Raw genomic sequence first — 22,313 nt, 5'->3', positions numbered from 1 at the left:
GGCCTCCCTGCGTCGGAATGGCCCCCTTGCATGCATTATGTCTGATGCAGGCATACTGTGGCGCAAGGGATTGCAAAGTGGCTGAATGCCAGCATTGAGCCACTTTGTGAATACGGTGTGGGGGAAAAGCCACCTTAGCGTCGATTTAGCATCAAAAAAATTACTATATGGCAGTGCAAGGTGCCGCTAGGAGCTTGTATAAATGCTACAATGTACGGTAGAAAATCTGGGCTGTCGTGGCATGACTTTTTTTAAATATTCAAGGGAGGTTCGCCCAGGGACGTCATGGGGGAATGGTAGCCGGGCCTCTTTAATCCAGGCCCTGCACTTTTTTAGGGCCGTAATGTCATGTTACAAAATGCTCCCTGGATTGGAAACCAGGGCGGTCCTGGGGCAGACTGGCTAGTCTGGTACACTGGTATTTTCCGGGTAGGCTGCAGGATAAGGGGGATGCCGTCAGAGCGGCAAGACCCACGCAGACTTCCTTGGCCACAAACTAGTCACAGCCTCCAGCAGTACTGGGGCTGGCTTGCACATTTTTTGATGGGGTTGATTGTTGCTTGTATTTCAGGCTGGAGGTTCCCCACAAAAGTTTGAGGCGCGCATGAAGTATGCCTTTTCCCAGAAGAAACACTTTCCAGAGAAGGACATGGACTTCAGGCAGTGCTTTATGTGTAAATAAAAATGTGCCGGTGTCCAAAGCTCGCCTCTGAAAAACGAGGATTGTGCAATTAAAAGTGAGCACGGAATACGGAGACAGCGTAATCCCAAAACCATTTTAAGCCTCTTTAATCATCCATTTACAGCCACTCCCTGCCCCTTCAGCTCACTCTTGCGGCTTTCTGCTTTTTCCTATTGTGACGCTTTGTCATTTTTCTCTTCCTCCGTCTTTCCCATGTGTGTCTTTTGCTCGCAGTAAATGCCTGATGCAATGAAATAAGTGCCGGCCCTCAAAAATAAGTGCCGGTGTCCGGCACCCGAAACAACAAGCACAAATTACACTCTGCCTACAGGACCTTTAAACATCTTATGAAAAGCTTTTGTCCCACATCCAGACATGCTGGTGCAACGATCCACGGTGTGGGCAGAATCCAAGTCGTACCTCAAAATCTGTTTAAGGAACTTGGAAATGGTCCTTGTAATACTAATTCCAAGTCACACAGGGCACAACAGGAGGTATCTGGTACTCTGCCCCCTCGAAACACAGGCTAAGCATTTGAAACATGCAGGGTGGACCATACTTACTGATGGTTTATAGTCCTTCCAGTAATTCATTACAACAAACATCAATGTGATAACGCAGATAAGGATATGTGGTCAGCTGCAGCTAAAGATTTCTGGGACTTGGAACCCCTATATATACTAAACTATTGGGGAGTCATCTACATCCGCGATGAGATGCTCCAGGAAAGGAATGGGATTAACCACGCATCCCAACCTCCACTGTGAATCCTGCACAAATATTTAGAACTGAACAGAGTTGTGGCAAAGTTTTACTGAATAAATCAACAACCATTAAATAGACATGTCCCCTCCCCCACCGCATGCAGCCTTTATAAGTAGGGGTCCAATGTAAACGGCACTGTATTTAAATACAATTTGAATAGTCTTCCAAATACATACCATTTTGACGAATGGTGTCGTAGCTAAGGAGAAAAGTAGACAAATTTAGACAACTATAACTTAATAAAACCCAGAATTAAAGTAACATGTATTGAAAACTAAAATGCACATAAGTGAAATTCCATATAATACAAGGTATTTAATCCCATGTTGCTCAGTGGTTAATGGTCGTTTGTTCCCAGAGACTACTGGTACATCCTGAGTTTAGGCTGCCTGTGAGCTGTGCTTAGGATGGGTGCTTAGGTCAGGTTAACAATGGTCCTGATTTCACCAATCTTACTCTCTCTCTCCTCGAAATCGTTCGCAAGTGCAATCATGACTGTGATGTGTTTTAAAAATAAATAAATATTTGCATAATATAATAACACTATAAGAGACACAAGGTATTATTTTGAGAGAACTGTGCAACATTAGCTATTGTGTGCCTCAGTTTCAAAATGCCTGCAGGTAACTTTTTAGCATGCAGCCATCTTCCTGTTCTTTTTCCACCAAGCACACTGCACCCATAAACAACTTTGCAAACAATGTCAGGAAACGTATCCTCTTTCCCCATGATGGTTTGTCTCAAGCTTCGAGCAATATTGTTGTAGCAAAACCAATATTTTCAAGGCCTCACCAATTGGGACCTGAGTGTGTCTGTGTAATACGTGAACGCGCTTCTGTGAACTATTTAACGAGTTACGTACCAGTCAATGGATGTCTGAAGGGCACCCAGGCTATATATCGAGTTGTGTACCAGTCGATAGATGTCCGAAGGGCACCTGGGCTATATATCGAGTTACGTACCAGTCAATGGATGTCTGAAGGGCACCCGGGCTATATATCGAGTTGTATACCAGTCGATGGATGTCTGAAGGGCACCCAGGCTATATATCGAGTTGTATACCAGTTGATGGATGTCTGAAGGGCACCAGGGCTATATAACGAGTTAAGTACCAGTTGATGGATGTCTGAAGGGTACCCGGGCTATATATCGAGTTGTATACCAGTCAATGGATGTCTGAAGGGCACCCGGGCTATATATCGAGTTGTATACCAGCCGATGGATGTCTGAAGGGCACCAGGGCTATATAACGAGTTAAGTACCAGTCGATGGATGTCTGAAGGGCACCCGGGCTATATAGCAAGTTGTATACCAGTCGATGGATGTCTGAAGGGCACCCGGGCTATATAAGGAGTTAAGTATCAGTCAATGGATGTCTGAAGGGCACCCGGGCTATATAGCGAGTTGTGTACCAGTCGATGGATGTCTAAAGGGTACCCGGGATGGGAACGGATTAGGTGAATCTGCGAGACAGTGCTGAATAACGTAATTTCAACTCTATTGTTCTTTCTTTAACATGGTAGCTTGGAATTGTGGGAATTTTGCACACTCACATCAAATATACGATTACTTAGTGTAATTTTCTATAAAAGAAGCCCCTTCTTGAGGGTTGTGGGCTCAGTCTCCACCGATCTATAGAAGATGACACTGTCTCGGTCTGATCCCCGATTTAGGATTTATTTTGTTTGAGCTGAAGTATATTTTGCTCTGTTATTAAATTATCTGCATGTGATTTTGAGCTCCAAGCTACATGATTAAATATCGTATGCTAACCAGTTATTTGTCTTCTGCAATGACTTAAATCTTTCAATAGACCTTCGTGGTTTGAACATAGTTGTCAGTCTTCATTTTAAAGCCTGATGTGCTTCACATTACAACTTGAATTGTTATTGAATATTGAATTTAATTTATTGACCGGGTCCAGCTGAGGAGCAACAAAATCCTTAAGGGATTACCACTGTTCCTGGTTTGTCAGCTACACTTTATTTCTGACATATCCACAATTTGTGCCTTAAGCTCTGGTAGCTGAGGATACTTTGAAACTGGACCTCGATGATTAGAAACTGGACCTGGAAGGTTTAAGATTGGCTTGGACAGTTTGTAACTGGATCTTGATGCTACATCTAATTTCATCTATAGGTAAATTGCCCTACTTCTGACAGTACTCCAGAGTTCCAAAGGACTGGACTTAATTGCGGTGCTCCAGTGTTCCGGAAGCTGATCCGTGAATTAAGGAGACACGAGTACAAGTAGGGTGATGCGTTGTGGCAGAATGCGTCATTAAAAGCATAGTTTTGCATGTTGAGCAGTGAATTGTAGGATTTTTATTTCAGATTTTCAATGTCATGAAAAATTTATGCAGGCTGTGAGCACTTTGGTTATTCAGCTTTAATTTGTTGAATAGTAGCAGTTTTAGTCATTGCGATTTTAACTATTTCTGTCTCATTCTAAGTTGAATTGTCAGAGTTTATTAATTGTGTTGTGTCAATTTTGTTGTTATTTCATTTGTGTTATGAATATTATGTTTGATTTGCCACTAAGTGTGTTTTGTTAAGGTTTGGTTATTAGATTTAGTTGAAAATCCAAGACCTTGATGTATAATTTTGTTATTGGAACTCAAGTTGAGGTGTAATTTGTGAGGTGCCACATCCACACCACAATAGGGACTTATTAATGGTTTAGTTGTGAATGCATAATAATCCAGGTTGGTAGTGGTTTATTCTTTGGTGCACAGCAGTAAACGTGTTAATCAAGAGTAGGTTATTGCTGACCGAGAAACTGCTCTGCCTGTGTGTGTGATTTCTTTTAGAAGAGAGTTGACTTTCTCCTTTGCTTTCAGGTAAAGCAGACAAGGGAATGTTAATTGTTTAATTATTCTAAGTGTGTTGAATTAAGATTTTACATCATGGTTAGTCTTGTTGTGAATGATTTGTTGGTAGGTGTGTGATGATGCAGACACATACTGTGGTTGGTTAACTTTTGAACTAGGTGCATTGCAATTGGTTGATTGTGGGGTGTTGTGAGTCGCGCTATGGTTGGGTGATTATGTCATTTGGTGCCACACAAGGATTGGTTAGTTATCGCAGAGTGTTGTGTTATATTGGTGGACTGCGGTCGTTTGTAAAACGATTAAACAGAGTGAGTTCAATTCAATTTCCACCAGGAATATGGGAATTGTGCTCAAGAAACCTACTAAGAAACCTGTGATATGTGAAATGAGACTCAACCCAGACCAGCCCAGTTTAAGGCATTGAATGAATGGGAACATGCTGCACACTAGATAGCATGCAAAAGAGTGAAGACTCAGAATAGACATACCATTAGTAATTGGTTGGATGCCCAATGGAATAAAAAAAAATAGCGAACATGGAGTGAAGGTATGATTGAAGGTGTGGAGGTTTAGTCTTCGACTGTGAGAGCGAATGAGAAGGAGGAGGCAGGCTGAAAAGAGTCAGACTAAAGTTCGGCAGAGGAAGGGAGACACATGGTCAGGTGATGATGAACAAGAGGAATTGTTAGATAAATTAAGTTATAATGTACCACCTCCTGCAGGATTACAACCACAGGGGCAGGGGGTGGGAGAATTAAGAACTGGTGTAACTGAGGGTGCAAGCATATCCACTGTACGGAGTGCACCAGAAGTAGAAAACTTTACTGTTGTATAAGGAGCACCTACTGATGCTACTATCATGCTTATGAATACCACTGTTACAGTGATAGCATTTCAGCATTTCCCCAGAGGAACCATGGCCAAAGAAATTAACACACTGCAATTAAAGACAGAATTTGAAGAAATTCTGAAATGTACTCCTGGCATATATAAATTGTACACTTATGATGGATGAGATATCTGAGCAAAAAGTTGCTAGGCGTGCCTGTGAGGCACATGAGAAAGTAGAAACTTTGGCTGGAGAGTATGACATTGATTGAAATTAGACGAAATATTTGTTAAAGAATTACAGAATGGTAATGGGAAATTAAGAAATTTAAAAAATGAGGCTGAAAAGCTGGAAGGTGCACCCTCTAGAATTGGTGAATTTCACCGGGAAGTGTGGAGAACTAAAGAAATTTAAAGAGGGATGGGCAAAGAAAGAAGGAGCCAAGGTGAAAAAGAAAATGGTAACAAATGAAATTGAGAGGTAATCAAGGGCAAGTGAGTCTAAGACTGGCGTCATTACAAGATTTCCTTTGAGAGAAGTGCATGGCAGAATATGTGTGCCTTAGAGTGGACCTGATCTTTTTTCATTTAGGAAAAATTCCCCAAGCAGATAAAGGAGCCGGGGAACTGGCATGACAATGTAGAAAGCACTGTAACTGTGTCAAAGGTACTTTAGGAAGATTTTAATATGTTGTTTGAGGTTATTGTTGCTAGTGATTTGCAGACAGAATGTAAAGGGGTCGTGAACTGGCACACACAAAAGCCCTGATAATAGCCCAAAATGGTCCATCTCCCGAAATTATGACCCACTACAAGGAGGTGATTGAGCATTTGAAACTGAAGGTCCCACAGAAAGAGGAGAGTTGGTGTAAAAGTATGAGCCGAAAGAGTCAGTGCACACCTATTATGAGAGGTTAAAATTGGGTGCCTTATTACATTTAAAAAGCCAAGCTACAAGAGGGTGAGCACATGTTGATTTGGGGTGTACTTGTGTCTCACTCTGACTAGGACTGTGGTCACTGCTTGACCAAGTCTTATACCCCTGCCAACCCGGAAGACAATTTCTAACAACACTGTTGATCACTTTACCCTTTAATCTGCTCTTCTCACTCTTGGCATAACTCACAAAGCACTGGACTGTTTTTTTTGTTACCTTTGTGACTGAACTTTTTGTCTTATATTGCTTATGACACTTATCACCAAATTCACTACAAGTAGGGGTCCTATAGCATCCAGTCCTTGGTCCACTGCTTTTTTCTCTCCATACATTTCTAGGTAACATCATTTTCTCTGTTGTTGTCTTGCATTATCTCTATGCAGATGCTACCCAAATCATCTTCTCCAGTCCCACTTTTTTCCATGACCTTCAAGCTTGAGTTTCTTACTGCCTTACAGCCACCAAAACTGGATGGGCCTTCCCTCTCTTGCCCCAAACTATTCTAAAAAGGAAATTATCTGTATCCCTATTTAAACAGACCTACATATCATACTGTATAAAATGACACAACACCATTGGCAAAAAACCTTGGTGTATGTTTCAATCATACTATGTGCCTGGAGTCCTTCATCACCACTACAGCTACTGTTGCTGGATACCAAATACTGATCATGGGTGAACCTTTTTTCCTGTTTATAGTTAAAGTTAGCCTTTGAGGCTGTGTTCAGGGTAGCCTCTTGAGTGAGCCCAATTAAACAATCTACCTGACTCCTCAAGCAGGACACGATAGGGAGGGTTAGCTTTTGGGATCTCTGTAATGCGCAAAATCAATTAGCAGTTTTTTAAAATATAGGAGATGCTCCTTTTTCCATAGTTTTTTGTTTTTGTAAAAGATTTTAAAAGTTGTGATTTCAAACAAACACACTTTAGAAGTGATGTGGCTATTTAGCCGCCTTGTAAAATTTACACTAAAATGATGCAGTGTTGACTTTAATATGCTTGGTTTTTATGGTAATGCAATTTTAAGATTTTAAAAATGTAAAAATGTCACCTTGTGTCCTGTACATGTGCAGAGCTATTCTAGTATTTAAGCATGCCAATAGAATCCTCAGATTGAGAACCATATGTCCAATACAAACAATTTACAGCAAAAACATTCATCAGGAAATATTTTACTCCAGCTTCGAGTGAGCATGTCATGCACACGAGAAAAGCAGGACTATGAAAGGTGAGCGGATGTTCAGGCTGCTACTGAGGGGTGTTTGGACAAAATATTGATTTAAAAATATCAGAGAGAGAAATATCACAAATTAAATATTGTGACACACAAGTAACATGGTGCACAAATATTGTTGGCAAGAATATCGGTTTCTATATATGTTTGTGTATTTATATAACTATGCATTCATACATTATTAAATATTAGTCAAATATATTTATGTGACATAATATTATTTTATATATTGAAATATTTAGCATTTATTACTTTACAAGGCTATTTGTATTTAAAATCAATATTGTTTCTAATTTTGGACAATGTTAATGTCAACAATATTTTTTTTGATATTTCTGTACTTGCCATTATAAGTATAGGAGCTCAATGTTGTGGTAAACAATATTTTTGTCAATTATATTAGTTACCACAATATTGTGCCTCTGATTTCTCCTGAATACAGATGAGTTGTGATCAGTTTATAGTTAACTGGGCTCCCCTGACAATGGTCTAGTCTAGGGTTGCAACCTCTCTCATAAACAGTTAAGAGTGAATGGAAAAGTCTATTTACCAGGCTGCCGTCCAAAAGTGGGTGCAGTCCTCAATTGGGTAATATGATAAAAGCATTTTGATCAGTGCTGGAAAACAGTCACTCGGTTAAACGGCGTTTGCTGATATTGAGGTGATTGGTTCAACAGTATTTTCTGATCCTAAATCCAGAAGGGGAATGATGAGCCTATATCTAGCTGGGCTGCCCTATCAAAGGTCTAGTCTGTGGACAGCAATGCTTGTTCTTGGCAGAACCCCTTCCAGGTGGCCATGGGGTAACTGGGCTCAACTATGGTGGTTGAGTCATTTTACTCCAGATGACCTGCTGCCCAACTTACTATGGATCCTGAGCAACTGGGCCAAGTATCCCTTCGGCACTTACTCTTAGTGCTAGCCTTGCTCAGTCAGTCCAAGGCTCCATTGGGCTGGGAGCAAATATAATTAACATGGCTCATAAATCAAAGATCGCACAGTGATGTCAATAAATCAATGTCCAGTCACTTATTTTCATATTAAAACAAAATATTTCATTTCTAACTCTGCACATTCAATGAAGTATTACTACACTCATAAGCTCAAGTGTTTCATAGGCAAATCCAAATTCATTGGTGGCTGTATCCGGGGAATGCTCCCTAGTAGGCCTTAATTAAGAGTCCGCTCTGACTCTTAGACAGTGTCTTTGGTGTCGCAGCACCTATAGCAGTGCATCCCCGGGGCCTGGTAGGCCTGAACCAAGTCTTACACACTCCAGAAGCAAGGAAGCATTCAGCATCTCAGCGAGTGCCAAATCATGGGCACTGGCAATGTTCACAATGCTCTAGTCCTGATCGGTCGAGTTGGTCTACACATGGGATGCGCAGAAGCACTGGGAAAGCGCAAGCTCTCCCTGACCATGCATGATGGCTCCAGCAGTGATCGAAGGATCTCCTGAGCTTGCGTCAACAAGGTAAGTCCAGCACTCCCCAACAGGGGTGTGTAGGTTGATGTTGGTGCTTCTGAACTGCTCCCAGAGTTGTGACAGTGCACACTTGAGGGCATATTTATACTCTGTTTGCACTGAATAAGCGTCATTTTTATGCTAATTCTGCAAAAACTTACCTCCATATTTATATTTTGGCGCTAGACATGTCTAGCGCCAAAATATTGGAGTTAAAGTCATTTTTTGCCTGTGGAAAACTACCTTGCGTCAATGAGATGCAAGGTAGTCGTTCCCGGGCAAAAAATTACTCTAAAGCCCAGGTGCCTTATTTATCCTCCCATACAAAAATGGTGCATGAGAGGCGGGCCTAAGTAATGGCGCTAAGCTTGCCTGGGTTAGGGCATCCAATAGGGGACCTGGGGGCCTATTCCTATGGTGGAACACCAAGGCATAAGTCCACAGGTGCCCTCCCCAGGCTCCAGGGACACCCACACCAGAGGGACACCAGGGGATGGGGGACCCCATCCCAGGGAAGTAGAGGTAAGTATTTTTGAATTTTTTTGAAGTGCCAATGGGGCCCTGAATTAGGCACCCATACATGGCCACTGGGTGTAATGGCCATGCCCAGGGGACTCTTGTCCCCTGTGCTGGACATTGGGTGGTGGGCATGACTCCTGTCTTCTTTAAGACAGGAGTCATGTGGTATGGTAGGTTTAGCGTCAGGAAATGACGCTAGGCAGGTTAGAGTCATCTTTTTTTACTCTAACCCGCCTAACGTTAGCCCACCCTTTGCGCCGGATTGCGCCATTCCATAAATAAGATGCACGGCCAGCGTCTTGGAGTGATGCTAGCAGGCAGTAAACTTTTTCACCGGAACTGCGTCTGCGCAGTTTTGCGTGAAAAAGTATAAATATGGGCCTTTGGTGTCCTCCTCAGTTCACGGGACACAGGTGCAGTCCTTCATACTTGGTTCAATCAATGGGTAGCAGCTTCTCAGTTCTCCAGTGGGGCTGCCTGAATTTCACAACTCAGACAGCACCAGCCACCCCTCCTGGCATACGAAGTTGCAGGGGTAGCTGACAACAAGGCATCAGTGTCCCTGTACGGCAATCTATATCAGGGCAGCCCCTCCTAGAATACTTGGTCGCTGCTAATGCCTGCAATGGTCTTGGAACTTATTGGCCGCAATAACTTCCACAGTGGATCCACCTGGCATACATGGTTGCTGACAAAATGCAATACAGGTTTCACTCTCACCGCACAGCATATAGCTAACAGCTCTCTTTGCGGTGGCCCTCTCCTGACATACAGGGGTCACCAATTTGATTCTGCACATGGGGAACAACCCATTTTGTGCAGCAGCCATCTCCTCACACCTCGCACCCAGAGTCCTCTCGACAGGGTTCCCCAGAGGATCTCGCTCCTTCCAACGCCCTCCACTTCCTCACATGGCACACTGGTCTTAGCATGCTGGCAGGTGCTGGTGCTCCAAGCTCCAGAGCAGGTGGTCTTGGTTTCTCTGGGAGATGTCCTCTCACCCAGCAGGGAGAATAGAGGGCCTTCGTCTCCAGTCCTTGTCACAGGCAGAAGTCTTGCAGAAATACCCCTCCTCACATAAGTGGCAGAGACACAGCCTGCAGCTCCAGGGCAAACAACTTAAAGCAAAGCTGCAAATGTGCAGTCAGCATTTCAGAGTCAGAAGGCTCACCCATCTGAGGCTGATTGCTCCGGTTTGCCTCAGTCATGGAATGCAAGGTTGTGAGGAACAGGAAAATGATAAAAAAAACACACAACCTTGAAAAAAACAGACAGGATGTTAGGGTCATTTTTTTTTTTTCAGAAAGAAAATCCTGCACCAGTGCTTTGAATCTGCAAAATTGTAAACAAAAGCATTGGGGCTGCACTTATATAGATGCCGGTTTAGCATTGACATTTTCACTGATCGTGCTCCCACCACTGAGGTGTAATCTCTTAAGGCACGAGAACTGAAGCTAAACCTGTGGGGATCACTAGATGCCTTGGGTGATTAACTGATATGCGTGGTTGTGTGGATTTCACCATCCGAATTGCCTTACAGGACAGCATGGTAGAGTCAAGATGTATCTCAAAATCTAATGCTGGTCTGAGGCCATCTTTGTGACTCCCTGAAAGATCAGAGGACTAAAGAGAATTCAGTAAAGAGCAGAAGTGGGAAAATGCAGAAGAGCTTTTTTGCTCAATCTTTAATCCTCATTCACAGTAAGCCTAATGTGAGATTATGAAAAATAGCCTTTGAGGAATTCTTCTGTGTTCATATCATCAAACTCAGTGAGCCCGATTAAATATAATGTATGACTGACCCTGACCAGCATAGTGGGATAGTGTAGTTTCTAGGATCTCTTAACTCCGTTTCGCTCAGAACCCACCAAGATCATCTGCGGCGTACCTCAAGGCTCATCGCTCAGCCCGACACTCTTCAATGTCTACATGAGCCCCCTCGCCGACATCGTACGCAAGCACGACATCATCATCACCTCCTACGCCGACGACACCCAACTTGTACTCTCCCTCACCAAGGACCCCGCCAGCGCCAAGACCAACCTACAAGAGGGTATGAAGGACGTCGCAGATTGGATGAGGCTCAGCCGCCTAAAGCTGAACTCTGAAAAAACGGAAGTCCTCATCCTCGGCAACACCCCGTCCGCCTGGGACGACTCCTGGTGGCCCACGGCCCTCGGCACCGCACCGACCCCCGCAGACCACGCCCGCAACCTCGGCTTCATCTTGGACCCTCTTCTCACCATGACCAAGCAAGTCAACGCCGTGTCCTCCGCCTGCTTCCTCACTCTCCGCATGCTCCGCAAGATCTTCCGCTGGATCCCCGCCGACACCAGAAAAACCGTGACCCACGCCCTTGTCACGAGTCGCCTGGACTACGGCAACACCCTCTACGCCGGGACCACCGCCAAACTCCAAAACCGCCTGCAACGCATCCAAAACGCCTCGGCCCGCCTCATCCTCGACGTACCCCGCAACAGCCACATCTCCGCACACCTGAGACACCTGCATTGGCTCCCAGTCAGCAAAAGGATCACCTTCCGTCTTCTCACCCACGCACACAAAGCCCTCCACAACAAGGGACCGGAATACCTCAACAGACGCCTCAGCTTCTACGTCCCCACCCGCCCCCTCCGCTCCGCTGGCCTCGCACTTGCTGCCGTCCCTCGCACCCGCCGCTCCACGGCGGGTGGGAGATCTTTCTCCTTCCTGGCGGCCAAGACCTGGAACTCCCTCCCCACCAGCCTCAGGACCACCCAGGACCACTCCGCTTTCCGGAGACTCCTAAAGACTTGGCTGTTCGAGCAGCGATAACCCCCCCTTTCCCCCCTAGCGCCTTGAGACCCGCACGGGTGAGTAGCGCGCTTTATAAATGTTAATGATTTGATTTGATTTGGTCAGTGTCAGTTATCACTCTTTTAAACCATTTGAGGCCCCTTTTAGCGTTTGTTTATTTTGTTTTAAGAAAATCTTTTGAAGTGCTGATTTCAAGCAAATATACTAAAGGGCTAATTTGGTTATTCAGCTGCCTTTTTAAAAAAATGAATACCAAAATAGAAAGAATTAACTATTTCCAATTTGTACATTTTTCTTAAGTAAATACAATTTAAAATTGATAAAATATATTATATTATGTGGTCTAGCGGTACAGCAGATATAATGAGTTATTCTGATGTTTAGGCATGCAGAGTTCATCATATGGTTCATAACCATATGCCCAAATCCAAAGATTTCAAGCAGAATCCATAATTTGGAAATATTCTTCTGCTAAAAATGTGAGTTTAGGAGCCATGACAGATTGATTTGACTCTCACTGATAAGGAACTGCAAATAGAAACATTTTCTTTTGGCAATAAGCCAATGCTACCCTAGGTAGCGATTATCAGTATGAATTATTCAAGTTCAGCTGTAAGCCAAGTCAAATCCACCGGATATTATTTGACATCATATTGTGTAAGTATAGGGGCAGATATTTACATCCAGATTGCTCTACCTCAAGTTATCTTCATCTTCTTCAAAGCAAAACCACACTCATCTTTTCAAAGGAATTTCTCTGTAACTTTATTTCTTTGTCAACTGGCTGCCTGGTACTATCAATATTCTACATTGCTGACTTTCAATAACTTAGGGCCTGATTTGGAGATTGACAGGGGGGGTTATTCCGAACAAACTTGACAGATATCAGTCCCGCTGCATTGTGATCTCTATAGGCTATTATGGGATAGTAAAATGGTGGATGGGATATCCTTCACATTTGTGATGGAGTAACCCCCTCTGTCAATCCGCCAAACTCTAAATCAGGACCTAAATGCTTTAAAATAAAACTATATTTGCATAGGAGTAGGGTTTCTCTTGTTATGTGGAAATGGACTCTCAGATCTCAAAAGAGTAATACGGAATGTCCTGTGTTTTAAAGACAAACTGCGAATGCAGATCTTGGAGTATGGAGGACAACTACTTTAAATGACTAACAACGTGCTCTTGGCATGGCTGCAAGAGAACATAAGGCATAAAAATCCAAATTGAACCAACAGAGATCTCTAGATAAATGGTATCATGGGACAAACGTTCCCTGGCATCCATAAGTACTTCAGGAATTACTCTTTCTAACCAGTTTTAACATATGTTTTGGGACCATGTTTAACCTGGATCTCAGATAGAGGAAGCCTAATCTTTCTCACAAGAAGTATGGAACTAGAGCATAGGTCATAGGACAATCTGTATATATTTATGAGCTGTGCATCATCTCCAGCAACCTTAATTCATCATCTGTGCTGCTAGTTCAAAAATCAGGCTAACCATTTTTCATATTCTAGGATTGATTTGACTCTCATTGATAAAGAGATTCAGATAGAATAATTTCCTTGTGGCAAAAAAAGAATGCTAGGCAAGATAGCAACAATCAGTATGAAGTATTCAAGATCGGCTGATATCCCAGTAGGATCTCCTAGATAATATTTTAAATCACATTCTGTGAGTATACTTGCTCCTAATTACATCCAGAATGCTGCACCTCAAGTTAATATTCATCTTCTTCTTTAAAAAAGACACATTCATCATTTCAACTGAATTTCTCGGTAACTTTATCTCTTTGTTTTCCTTGACGGCAACTGGCTGAATAGTACTCCCACTATTTTGTGTGGCTGCCTTTCGATAACTGAGTGCTGCAAAATAAAACTATACTTTCATCAAAGCAGGGTTAGTCTTGTATGTGCAACTGGATTCTTAGCTCTCTAAAAAGGAATACAAAATGTTGTGTGTGCAGAGCGAAAGCTGATTATGCAGATCTTGTTGTGTTCAGGACAGCTACCTCAAATGGCCAATCACTATGTTCCACCAGCTCAGTGGTTCTGCCTCCCCATGTGAACTGCAGGAACTGCTCAGTTTCTGATGGGCGAAACTTGGCCAGCTCTGCCTTGACAGATATCTTAGCTGGAGTCAAATGGCCTAAAGTGCCCACAGAGTTTCAACATAAGAAGATCCAACTTTAAAATGCTTACTTTTTTATTGTTTGCAAAAGTATGAAAGTCATGGTAGTTGGAATGTGAAAAATGATAAGCAAAAACTCCTTTCACTGATAGAAAACTTTTGGAATGTCTGAGCTACTTTTTTGCCTTTCAGAAATAAAATTAGTAATTTGTGGTTTCTTTCCCAAAAATAAATAAGGTGCAAAAGGCTGCCAATACACAGTGGCCTTCCCAGTATTAGTATGTTTATCGAATGTGCACATGGCGTACCAGCGGGAGAATGTAAGGAATGAAGATCCAAATGAAAGCAGCAGCGACCAGTAGATGTAGTTGGTAGTTTAGTGCTGTGATGGTAGATGCATGGATTTCGCTGATCTGTATGCCTAAATGAGGCCCAAAATCTAATGGTGTTGTGAGGCCAGATTAGTAATTATCTGAATAGTAATGAGTCCTTTAATGGACCCTGAAGGACAGAAGTTGAAAACATTCTCTAGAATGTGAGAATGATTCTTTAACCCACATACACTTTTACCTAGAGCTCAATTTAAGGTAACAATACTTCTTTGAAGAATATTGCTGTGTTTAGGGCATCCATCTCAGTCAGCCTGTATCTCTGGACACTATCTTAGGATAATGTAGTTTCCCAATCTCATAAGTGAGCAGTGTAAGTTCTCACTCATTTAAAACATGTCAGCAGCTAATTTTCCATTTTTTGTTTTTAAAAAGGGTTAACAATTGTTGATTTCAAACAAACATACTTTAGCACTGATTAAAATTCCATCTGCATTTGTTTAACAAATACTGAAAAAGATGCAAAGAGTTGTTTGTAATATGCACATTTTCTTTCAGTTAGTGCAGTTTTAAAGTGCTAAAATGTTTTAAAATATGTGGCCCAGGGATCAGAACATTTGCAGAGATATTTCAGTGTGTAGACGTGCAGAGAGAATCGTATCTTGGAGAAAGTTGTGCCCAAATCCAAGTGTTTAGAGGAGAATCTATTATCAAGAAATGTTCTTGCTCTGAGAATGTGTGTTTTGGACGTGTGATTGATGCTGTCTGATAGATGAGTGAGGCCATAGGGAGAGAAATGAAGCTGATGGTTAGGTTGCTTCTGAGTGGAGACAGGAGATAAGGAACAATCAGTTTACAGTTATCTAAGCAGCTCTGTCAATAGTCTAGACTTGGGTCTATGTCCACTCCATGAAGAATGCGCACAAAATGTACTTCCCGAATGTAAGTGGGTACACCTCTTAATTACTCAACATCATTAAGACATTTTAATAAATGTTCCAATATACTCACTAGTCTCAACAGTGCTTTTGAGGGCTGATGCTGGCAAAAAATATATATATATATATAATATGAGTCAAACACCAGGGTATAAAATCCGGCAACTATGATTGTAAGAAATGAGTTTGTAAACCGGTTGTAGATTATGTGTAGGAATTAATCATTTGAAGGCTGCATTTCTGGCTGTGAAAAGTTGAAAAGAAGAACAATGGATAGTGATATAAAGACATCTGTTTGATGAATAGTATCATAAGGATCCTTCTCTGTGAGCCTGATTAACTGAAAGGATGGAACTCAACAGTATGTTGCGATAGTGTGGATTCACAACCTCTGAAATGAGCAGTGTCAATACTAACTCTTAAAACATGTCAGAAGCCTTATCTCTTTTTTGCTTTGAAAATTGTTTAAAAAATGCTGATTTCAAACTATAATAATTTAGGGTTTATTTGCCTATTTAGCAGTCTTTTTAGAAATTAAAAGAAAAAAGACACCACATACTCTTTCGAATGTAAAAGCTAGAGTTAAGTTACTGCTCTTTGAAATAGATAAAATGTAAAATTGTATTAAAATATGTGATATGGGGATTCTACACATGCACTGAAGTATTCTAGTGTGTAGGCTTTCAGAGAGAATCTAGTTGTGGGGAACTTTATGTCCAAATCTAAGGTTTTAGTGCAGAGTTTCTGCTACAAATTTCAGCTCTGGAGGTGTGAGACTTATGCTGTTTGATTAATGAGCATGACTGCGATGAGAAGGGGAACAGATGGTCGGGCTGCCTCTGAATCCAAAAAGAAGGTGAAGAACAATGAGGGTATAGCCAGCCAGCTAGCTGTCAATAGTCTAGGCTTTCGCCTGCGTTCCCTCCTATAAATTGTTCACAGTAAATCTTTCTCCATGAAGGTAAGTTTGTGCAACTCTTAACTTCTCAACAGCATAAATGTTTTTCAACCAATGTTCATTGTACTCACTAGTTTCAGTAGTGGTGTCCAAAGGTGATGCTATAAAAAACAGAGCAAAATTCTGAGTCAAGCAGCAGTCTACCAAATTCTGTAATTATGATAGTTTTTTTTTTTAGAAATTACTTTGCATACTTACACTTTAATCTGTGGCACACATGATTTAAATGAAACCTGAGTTTCCTGTTGTGAATTTAGATAGGAAAAAATGATGGCCCTATTTTAGATACTTGGCATACCTTGACAGATTTAGCTGGAGTTAAATGGCCTAAAGTGTCCCCAAAGTTTCAGCATAAGAAGATCCAGTTTTAAGATGCTTAGTTGTTTTTATTGTTTGCAAAACTATGGAAGTTGCGGATTTTGGCATTTGAAAAATTGTAAACAAAAACTCCTTTCACTGACAGAAAACATTTGGAATGTCTGGGACACCTTTTTTTGTCTTTCAGAAATAATATTAGTCATTTGTGGACTGATTATCAAAAACAAACAAAGTGCAGAGGGCTGCCTTAATATAGTGGCCTTCCCAGTATTAGAATGTTTATCAAATATGCTCCTGGCATATCAGCCGGAGAACTCAAGGAATAAGGATCCAAATGAACCAGCAGTGGTCTAGAGATGTAGTTGGTGGTTTAGCGCTGTGATGGTGGTTGCATGGATTTCACTGACCTGTATGTCTAAATGAAGCCAAAATCCAATGTTTTGTGAGGCCAGATTAGTGATTATCTGAAAAGTCATGAGGGTTTAGTGTACTCTGAAGGACAGGAGTTGAAAACATTCACTAGCACGTGAGAGGGAATCCTTCACTCACATACACATTTATCTAAAGGTAAATTTAACGTAACAATAATTATTTGAAAAATGTTGCAGTGTTTAGTGCATCCTTCTCAGTGGGCCTGATGAAATATATTGGATAACTAGCCCTGGACAGTATCTTGGGATAGTGTAGTTTCCCAAACTCTTAAGTGAGCAGTGTCATTTCTCAGTCCTTTAAGAAACATAAGCAGCCTTTTTCCCTGTTTCTTTGTTTTTATAAATGTCTAAAAATTGTTGATTTCAAACACATATATTTTAGGACTGATTGGAATTGCAGCTGCATTTTTTTAACCAAATAGTAATAAAAGATGCGAAGAGTTGTTTGTAGTATGCACATTTTCTTTCAGTTAGAGCACTTTTAAAGTGATAAAATGTATTAAAACAGGTGGTCCAGAGATCAGAAAATGTGCAGAGGTACTTCAGTGTCTAGGCTTGCAGAGAGAATCATATCTTGGAGAACACTGTGTCCAATTACAACGATTTAGAGCAGCATCTATTATCCGGAAATGTTCTTATCTTAAAAATCTGTGTTTTGGATATGTAATTAACGCTGTCTGATACATGAGCAGGCGAATAGGGAGAGAAAGGAAACTGAGTGTTAGGTCGCTGCTGAGTGCAGACAGGAGATTAGAAACAATCAGTTTACAGCTAGTTTAGCAGCTCTGTCAATAGCCAAAACATGGGTCTGTGTCACCTCCATTAAGAAAAGACACAGAATTTACTTCCTGAATGTAAGTGGGTACAGCTCTTAATTATTCAACATCATTAAAACATTTTAGTAAATGTTTGTATATACTCACTTGTCTCAACAGTGCTTTCTAAGGCTGAAGCAAGGGAAAAAAACAATTTAATAGTGTCAGTCCAACACCAGGGTACACAATCCAGCAAATATGATTATGCTATTCTAAGAAATGAGTTTGCAAACTGGGTGTAAATTCTGTGCAGGAATGATTCATTTGAAGCCTGCATTTCTTTCTCTGAAATATGGATGAGAAGAACAATGGAAGGCCATTTAAAGACATATATTTGATGTATAGTATCCTAAGGATCCTTGTATGGTAGCCTGATTAAATGAACTGCCTTACTGGAATTAAACAGTATTTTGGGATAGTGTGGATTCACAACCTCCTAAATGAGCAATGTCAATTATAACTCTTGAAACATGACAGAAGCTTTATCTTTTTTTGTTTTAAAAAAAGGTTTAAAAATGCTGATTTCAAACAATAATTATTTAGGATGTATTTGGCTATTTAGTAGTCTTTTTTCAAATTAAAAGGAAAAAAGAAACCAAGTGCTCTTTTGAATGTAAAAGCTAAATGATTTCCTTTTTAAAATGATAAAATGTAATATTAGATTACAATATGTGATCTGGGGATCCTCCACATGTACTGAAGTAATATAGTTTATAGGCTTCTACAGAGAATATCCAATTGTGAGAACTTTATGTCCAAATCTAAGGGTTTAGAGCAGAGTTTTAGCTAAAAATGTGAGCTCTGGAGATGTGACTGGAGCTCTTTGATTGATGAGCATGACTGCGAGGAGAAGGGCAGGCTGCCTCCGAATCCAGAAGGAAGGTGAGGAACAATGAGCTTATAGCTAGCTAGCTGTCAATAATCTAGTCTTTTGCGTCCGTCCACTCCCATAAGTTGTGCACAGTACATTTTGCTCCATGAAGGTAAGTATGTCCAACTCCTAACTTTTAACATCAAAAATATTTTTCAGTCAATGTTCAGAGTACTCACTTGGTTCAACAGTGTTGTCTGATGGTGATGCTAGAAAAAGCAAAACCAATAATCTGAGTCAACAAAAAGGCTACCAAATTGAGTAGTTTGACAGCTTTTTTCTAAGAAGTGACTTTGCACACTTGCACTAGAATCTTGGCACAAAAGATTTAATTGAAATGTGTTTCCTATTTTGATATTAAGATGAGAAGAAGAAAGGTGGTCCTTTTAACGCTATCTAATTGCTATATGGTATCATGGGAAAATGGTTCACTGGTAACCATGACTACATCAGACCTGACTCCTTCTAATCAGTTTTGAATCAGGTTTAGAGACCATATGTAAGCTGGATCTCTGGCAGAGAAAGCCTAATGTTTCTCACAACCAGTACAGAACTACAGCATAGTTCTTGGGCCCCAAGGACTATCTGTATCTAATTTGCTTTGTGGGCTGTATATCATCTTCAGCACCCTTACTTCATCATCAGTACTTCCAGTTCAAACATAGGTATAACAAGTTTTGTTATCCTAGGATTAATTTGATTCTCACTGATAACGTAATTCAGACAGAATCACTTCCTTTTGGCAATAAACCAATGCTAGCCTAAATAGCGATAATCACTATAAATGATGAAAGATCAGTTGGCAACCAAGCCTTATCTACCAGCTACCACTTTACATCACAATGTGTGAGTATACATGCACTTAAGCACATCCATATTGGTCCTCCTCAAGTTAATATTCACCCTCTTAAAAGACAAAAACACATTAATCTTTACAAGTGAATTTCTCTATAACCTTCTTCCATTCATTACCTTGACAACAAGTGGCTGCATGGTACAACTACTATTCTGTGTGGCTGCCTTTCGATAACATAGTGCTGCAAAATAAAACTATACTTTCATCAAAGCAGGGTTAGTCTTGTAGGTGCAACTGGATTCTTAGCTCTCTAAACAGGAATACAAAATGTTGTCTGTGCAGAGCGAAAGCTGATTATGCAGATCTTGTTGTGTTCAGGACAGCTACCTCAAATGGCCAATCACTATGTTCCACCAGCTCAGTGGTTCTGCCTCCCCATGTGAACTGCAGGAACTGCCCAGTTTCTGGTGGGCGAAACTTGGCCAGCTCTGCCTTGACAGATATCGTAGCTGGAGTCAAATGGCCTAAAGTGCCCCCAGAGTTTCAGCATAAGAAGATCCAACTTTAAGATGCTTAGTTTTTATTGTTTGTAAAACTATGGAATTCATGGTAGTTGAAATGGGAAAACTGATAAGCAAAAACTCCTTTCACTGATAGAAAACGTTTGGAATGTCTGGGCTACTTTTTTGCCTTTTAGAAATAAAATTAGTAATTTGTGGGTCTTTCTCAAAACTAAATGAGGTGCAAAAGGCTGCCTAACGTAGTGGCCTTCCCAGTATTAGTATGTTTATCGAATGTGCCCATGGCGTATCAGCCGGAGAACGTAAGGAATGAAGATACAAATGAAAGCAGCAGAGTTCTGTGGATGTAGTTGGTAGTTTAGTGCTGTGATGGTAGATGCATGGATTTCGCTGATCATTATGGCTAAATGAAGCCCAAATCTAATGGTGTTGTGAGGCCAGATTAGTAATTATCTGAATAGTAATGAGCCCTTTAAAGGACCCTGAAGGACAGAAGTTGAAAACATTCTCTAGAATGTGAGAATGAATCTTTAACCCACATACACATCTATCTAGAGCTCAATTTAAGGTAACAATACTTCTTTCAAGAATGCTGCTGTGTTTAGGGCATCCATCTCAGTCAGCCTGTATCTCTGGACAGTATCTTGGGATAATGTAGTTTCCCAATCTCCTAAGTGAGCAGTGTCAGTTCTGACTCCTTCAAAACATGTCAGCAGTTCATTTTCCATTTTTTGTTTTTAAATTTAAAAAGGGTTTACAATTGTTGATTTCAAACAAACATACTTTAGGACTGATTCAAATTCCATCTGCATTTTTGTAACCAATACTGAAAAATATGTAAAGAGTTGTTTATAATTTGCACATTTTCGTTCAGTTTGTGCAGTTTTAAAGTGCTAAATGTATTACAATATGTGGTCCAGGGATCAGAACATATGCATAGGTACTTCAGGGTGTAGGATTACAGAGAGAATCCTATTTTGGAGAAAGTTGTGCCCAAATCCAAGTGTTTAGAAGAGAATCTATTATCAAGAAATGTTCTTGTTCTGAGAATGTGCGTTTTGGATGTGTGATTGATGCTGTCTGATGGATGAGCGTGGCTATAGGGAGAGAAATTAAACTGATGGTTAGGTTGCTTCTGAGTACAGACAGGAGATGAGGAGCAATCCGTTTACAGCTAGTTGAGCAGCTCTGTCAATGGTCTAGATTTGGGTCTATGTCCCCTCCATAAAGAATGCACACACAATGTACTTCCTGAATGCAAGTGGGTACACCTCTTAATTACTCAACATCATTAAGCCATTTTAGTAAATGTTCCAATATACTCACTTGTCTCAAACGTGCTTTCTAAAGCTGATGCTGGTAAAAAAAAAAAAAAAAAATTCAATAATATGAGTCAAACACCAGGGTATAAATCCAGCAACTATGATCACTTTATTGTAAGAAATGAGTTTGTAAACTGCTAGATTATGTGTGGGAATGAATCATTTGAAGCCTGCATTTCTGGCTGTGAAATCTAGATAAGAAGAACAAGGTATGGTCATTTAAAGACATCTATTTGATTTATAGTATCATAAGGATCCTTCTCTGTGAGCCTGATTAAATGAACTATCTGACTGGAACTGAACAGTATGTTGGGATAGTGTGGATTCACAACCTCTTAAATGAGCAGTGTCAATTATAACTCTCAAAACATGCCAGAAGCCTTGTCATTTTTTTGCTTTTAAAATGGTTTCAAAAATGCTGATTACAAACTATAATAATTTAGAGTTTATTTGGTTACTTAGCAGTCTTTTTAAAAATTAAAAGTAAAAAGACACACCATGCGCCTTTGAATATGAAAGGTAGATTTAAATTAATGCTCTTTTAAATAGATAAAATGCAAAATGCTATTAAAATATGTGATCTGGGGATTCTTCACATTTACTGACATATTCTAGTGTGTTGGATTTCAGAAAGAATCGAGTTGTGGAGAACTTTACGTCTAAATCTAAGGGATTAGAGCAGAGTTTCTGATAAAAATGTCAGCTCTAGAGGTGTGACTGATGTGTTTTGATTGATGAGCATGACTGCGAGGAGAAGAGCAAACAGATGGTCGGGCTGCCTCTGAATCCATAAGGAAGATGAGGTACAATGAAGTTATAGCTTGC

The 22,313-nt window shown here is 40.7% G+C and overlaps 1 protein-coding gene across 1 annotated transcript in view; it reads right to left on the bottom strand.

Annotated features, from left to right (window-relative positions):
- LOC138246829 (uncharacterized) overlaps nt 1–22,313 on the bottom strand; it is an 83,513-nt gene that overhangs the window by 17,766 nt on the left and 43,434 nt on the right. The window contains exons 29-33 of the mRNA XM_069201585.1: nt 21,493–21,522; nt 19,029–19,058; nt 18,087–18,110; nt 16,486–16,515; nt 1,624–1,646 (exon numbers count right to left, since the gene is read on the bottom strand). Of these exons, the coding sequence (XP_069057686.1) occupies nt 1,624–1,646; nt 16,486–16,515; nt 18,087–18,110; nt 19,029–19,058; nt 21,493–21,522 (137 nt within the window). The remainder of the gene's footprint in view (nt 1–1,623; nt 1,647–16,485; nt 16,516–18,086; nt 18,111–19,028; nt 19,059–21,492; nt 21,523–22,313) is intronic.

This window comes from Pleurodeles waltl, chromosome 7 (assembly GCF_031143425.1).
Source record: "Pleurodeles waltl isolate 20211129_DDA chromosome 7, aPleWal1.hap1.20221129, whole genome shotgun sequence".
Lineage (NCBI taxonomy): Eukaryota > Metazoa > Chordata > Amphibia > Caudata > Salamandridae > Pleurodeles > Pleurodeles waltl.
Note: the sequence above shows the minus strand (reverse complement) of the source record. Positions and strands in the feature narration are given on the sequence as shown.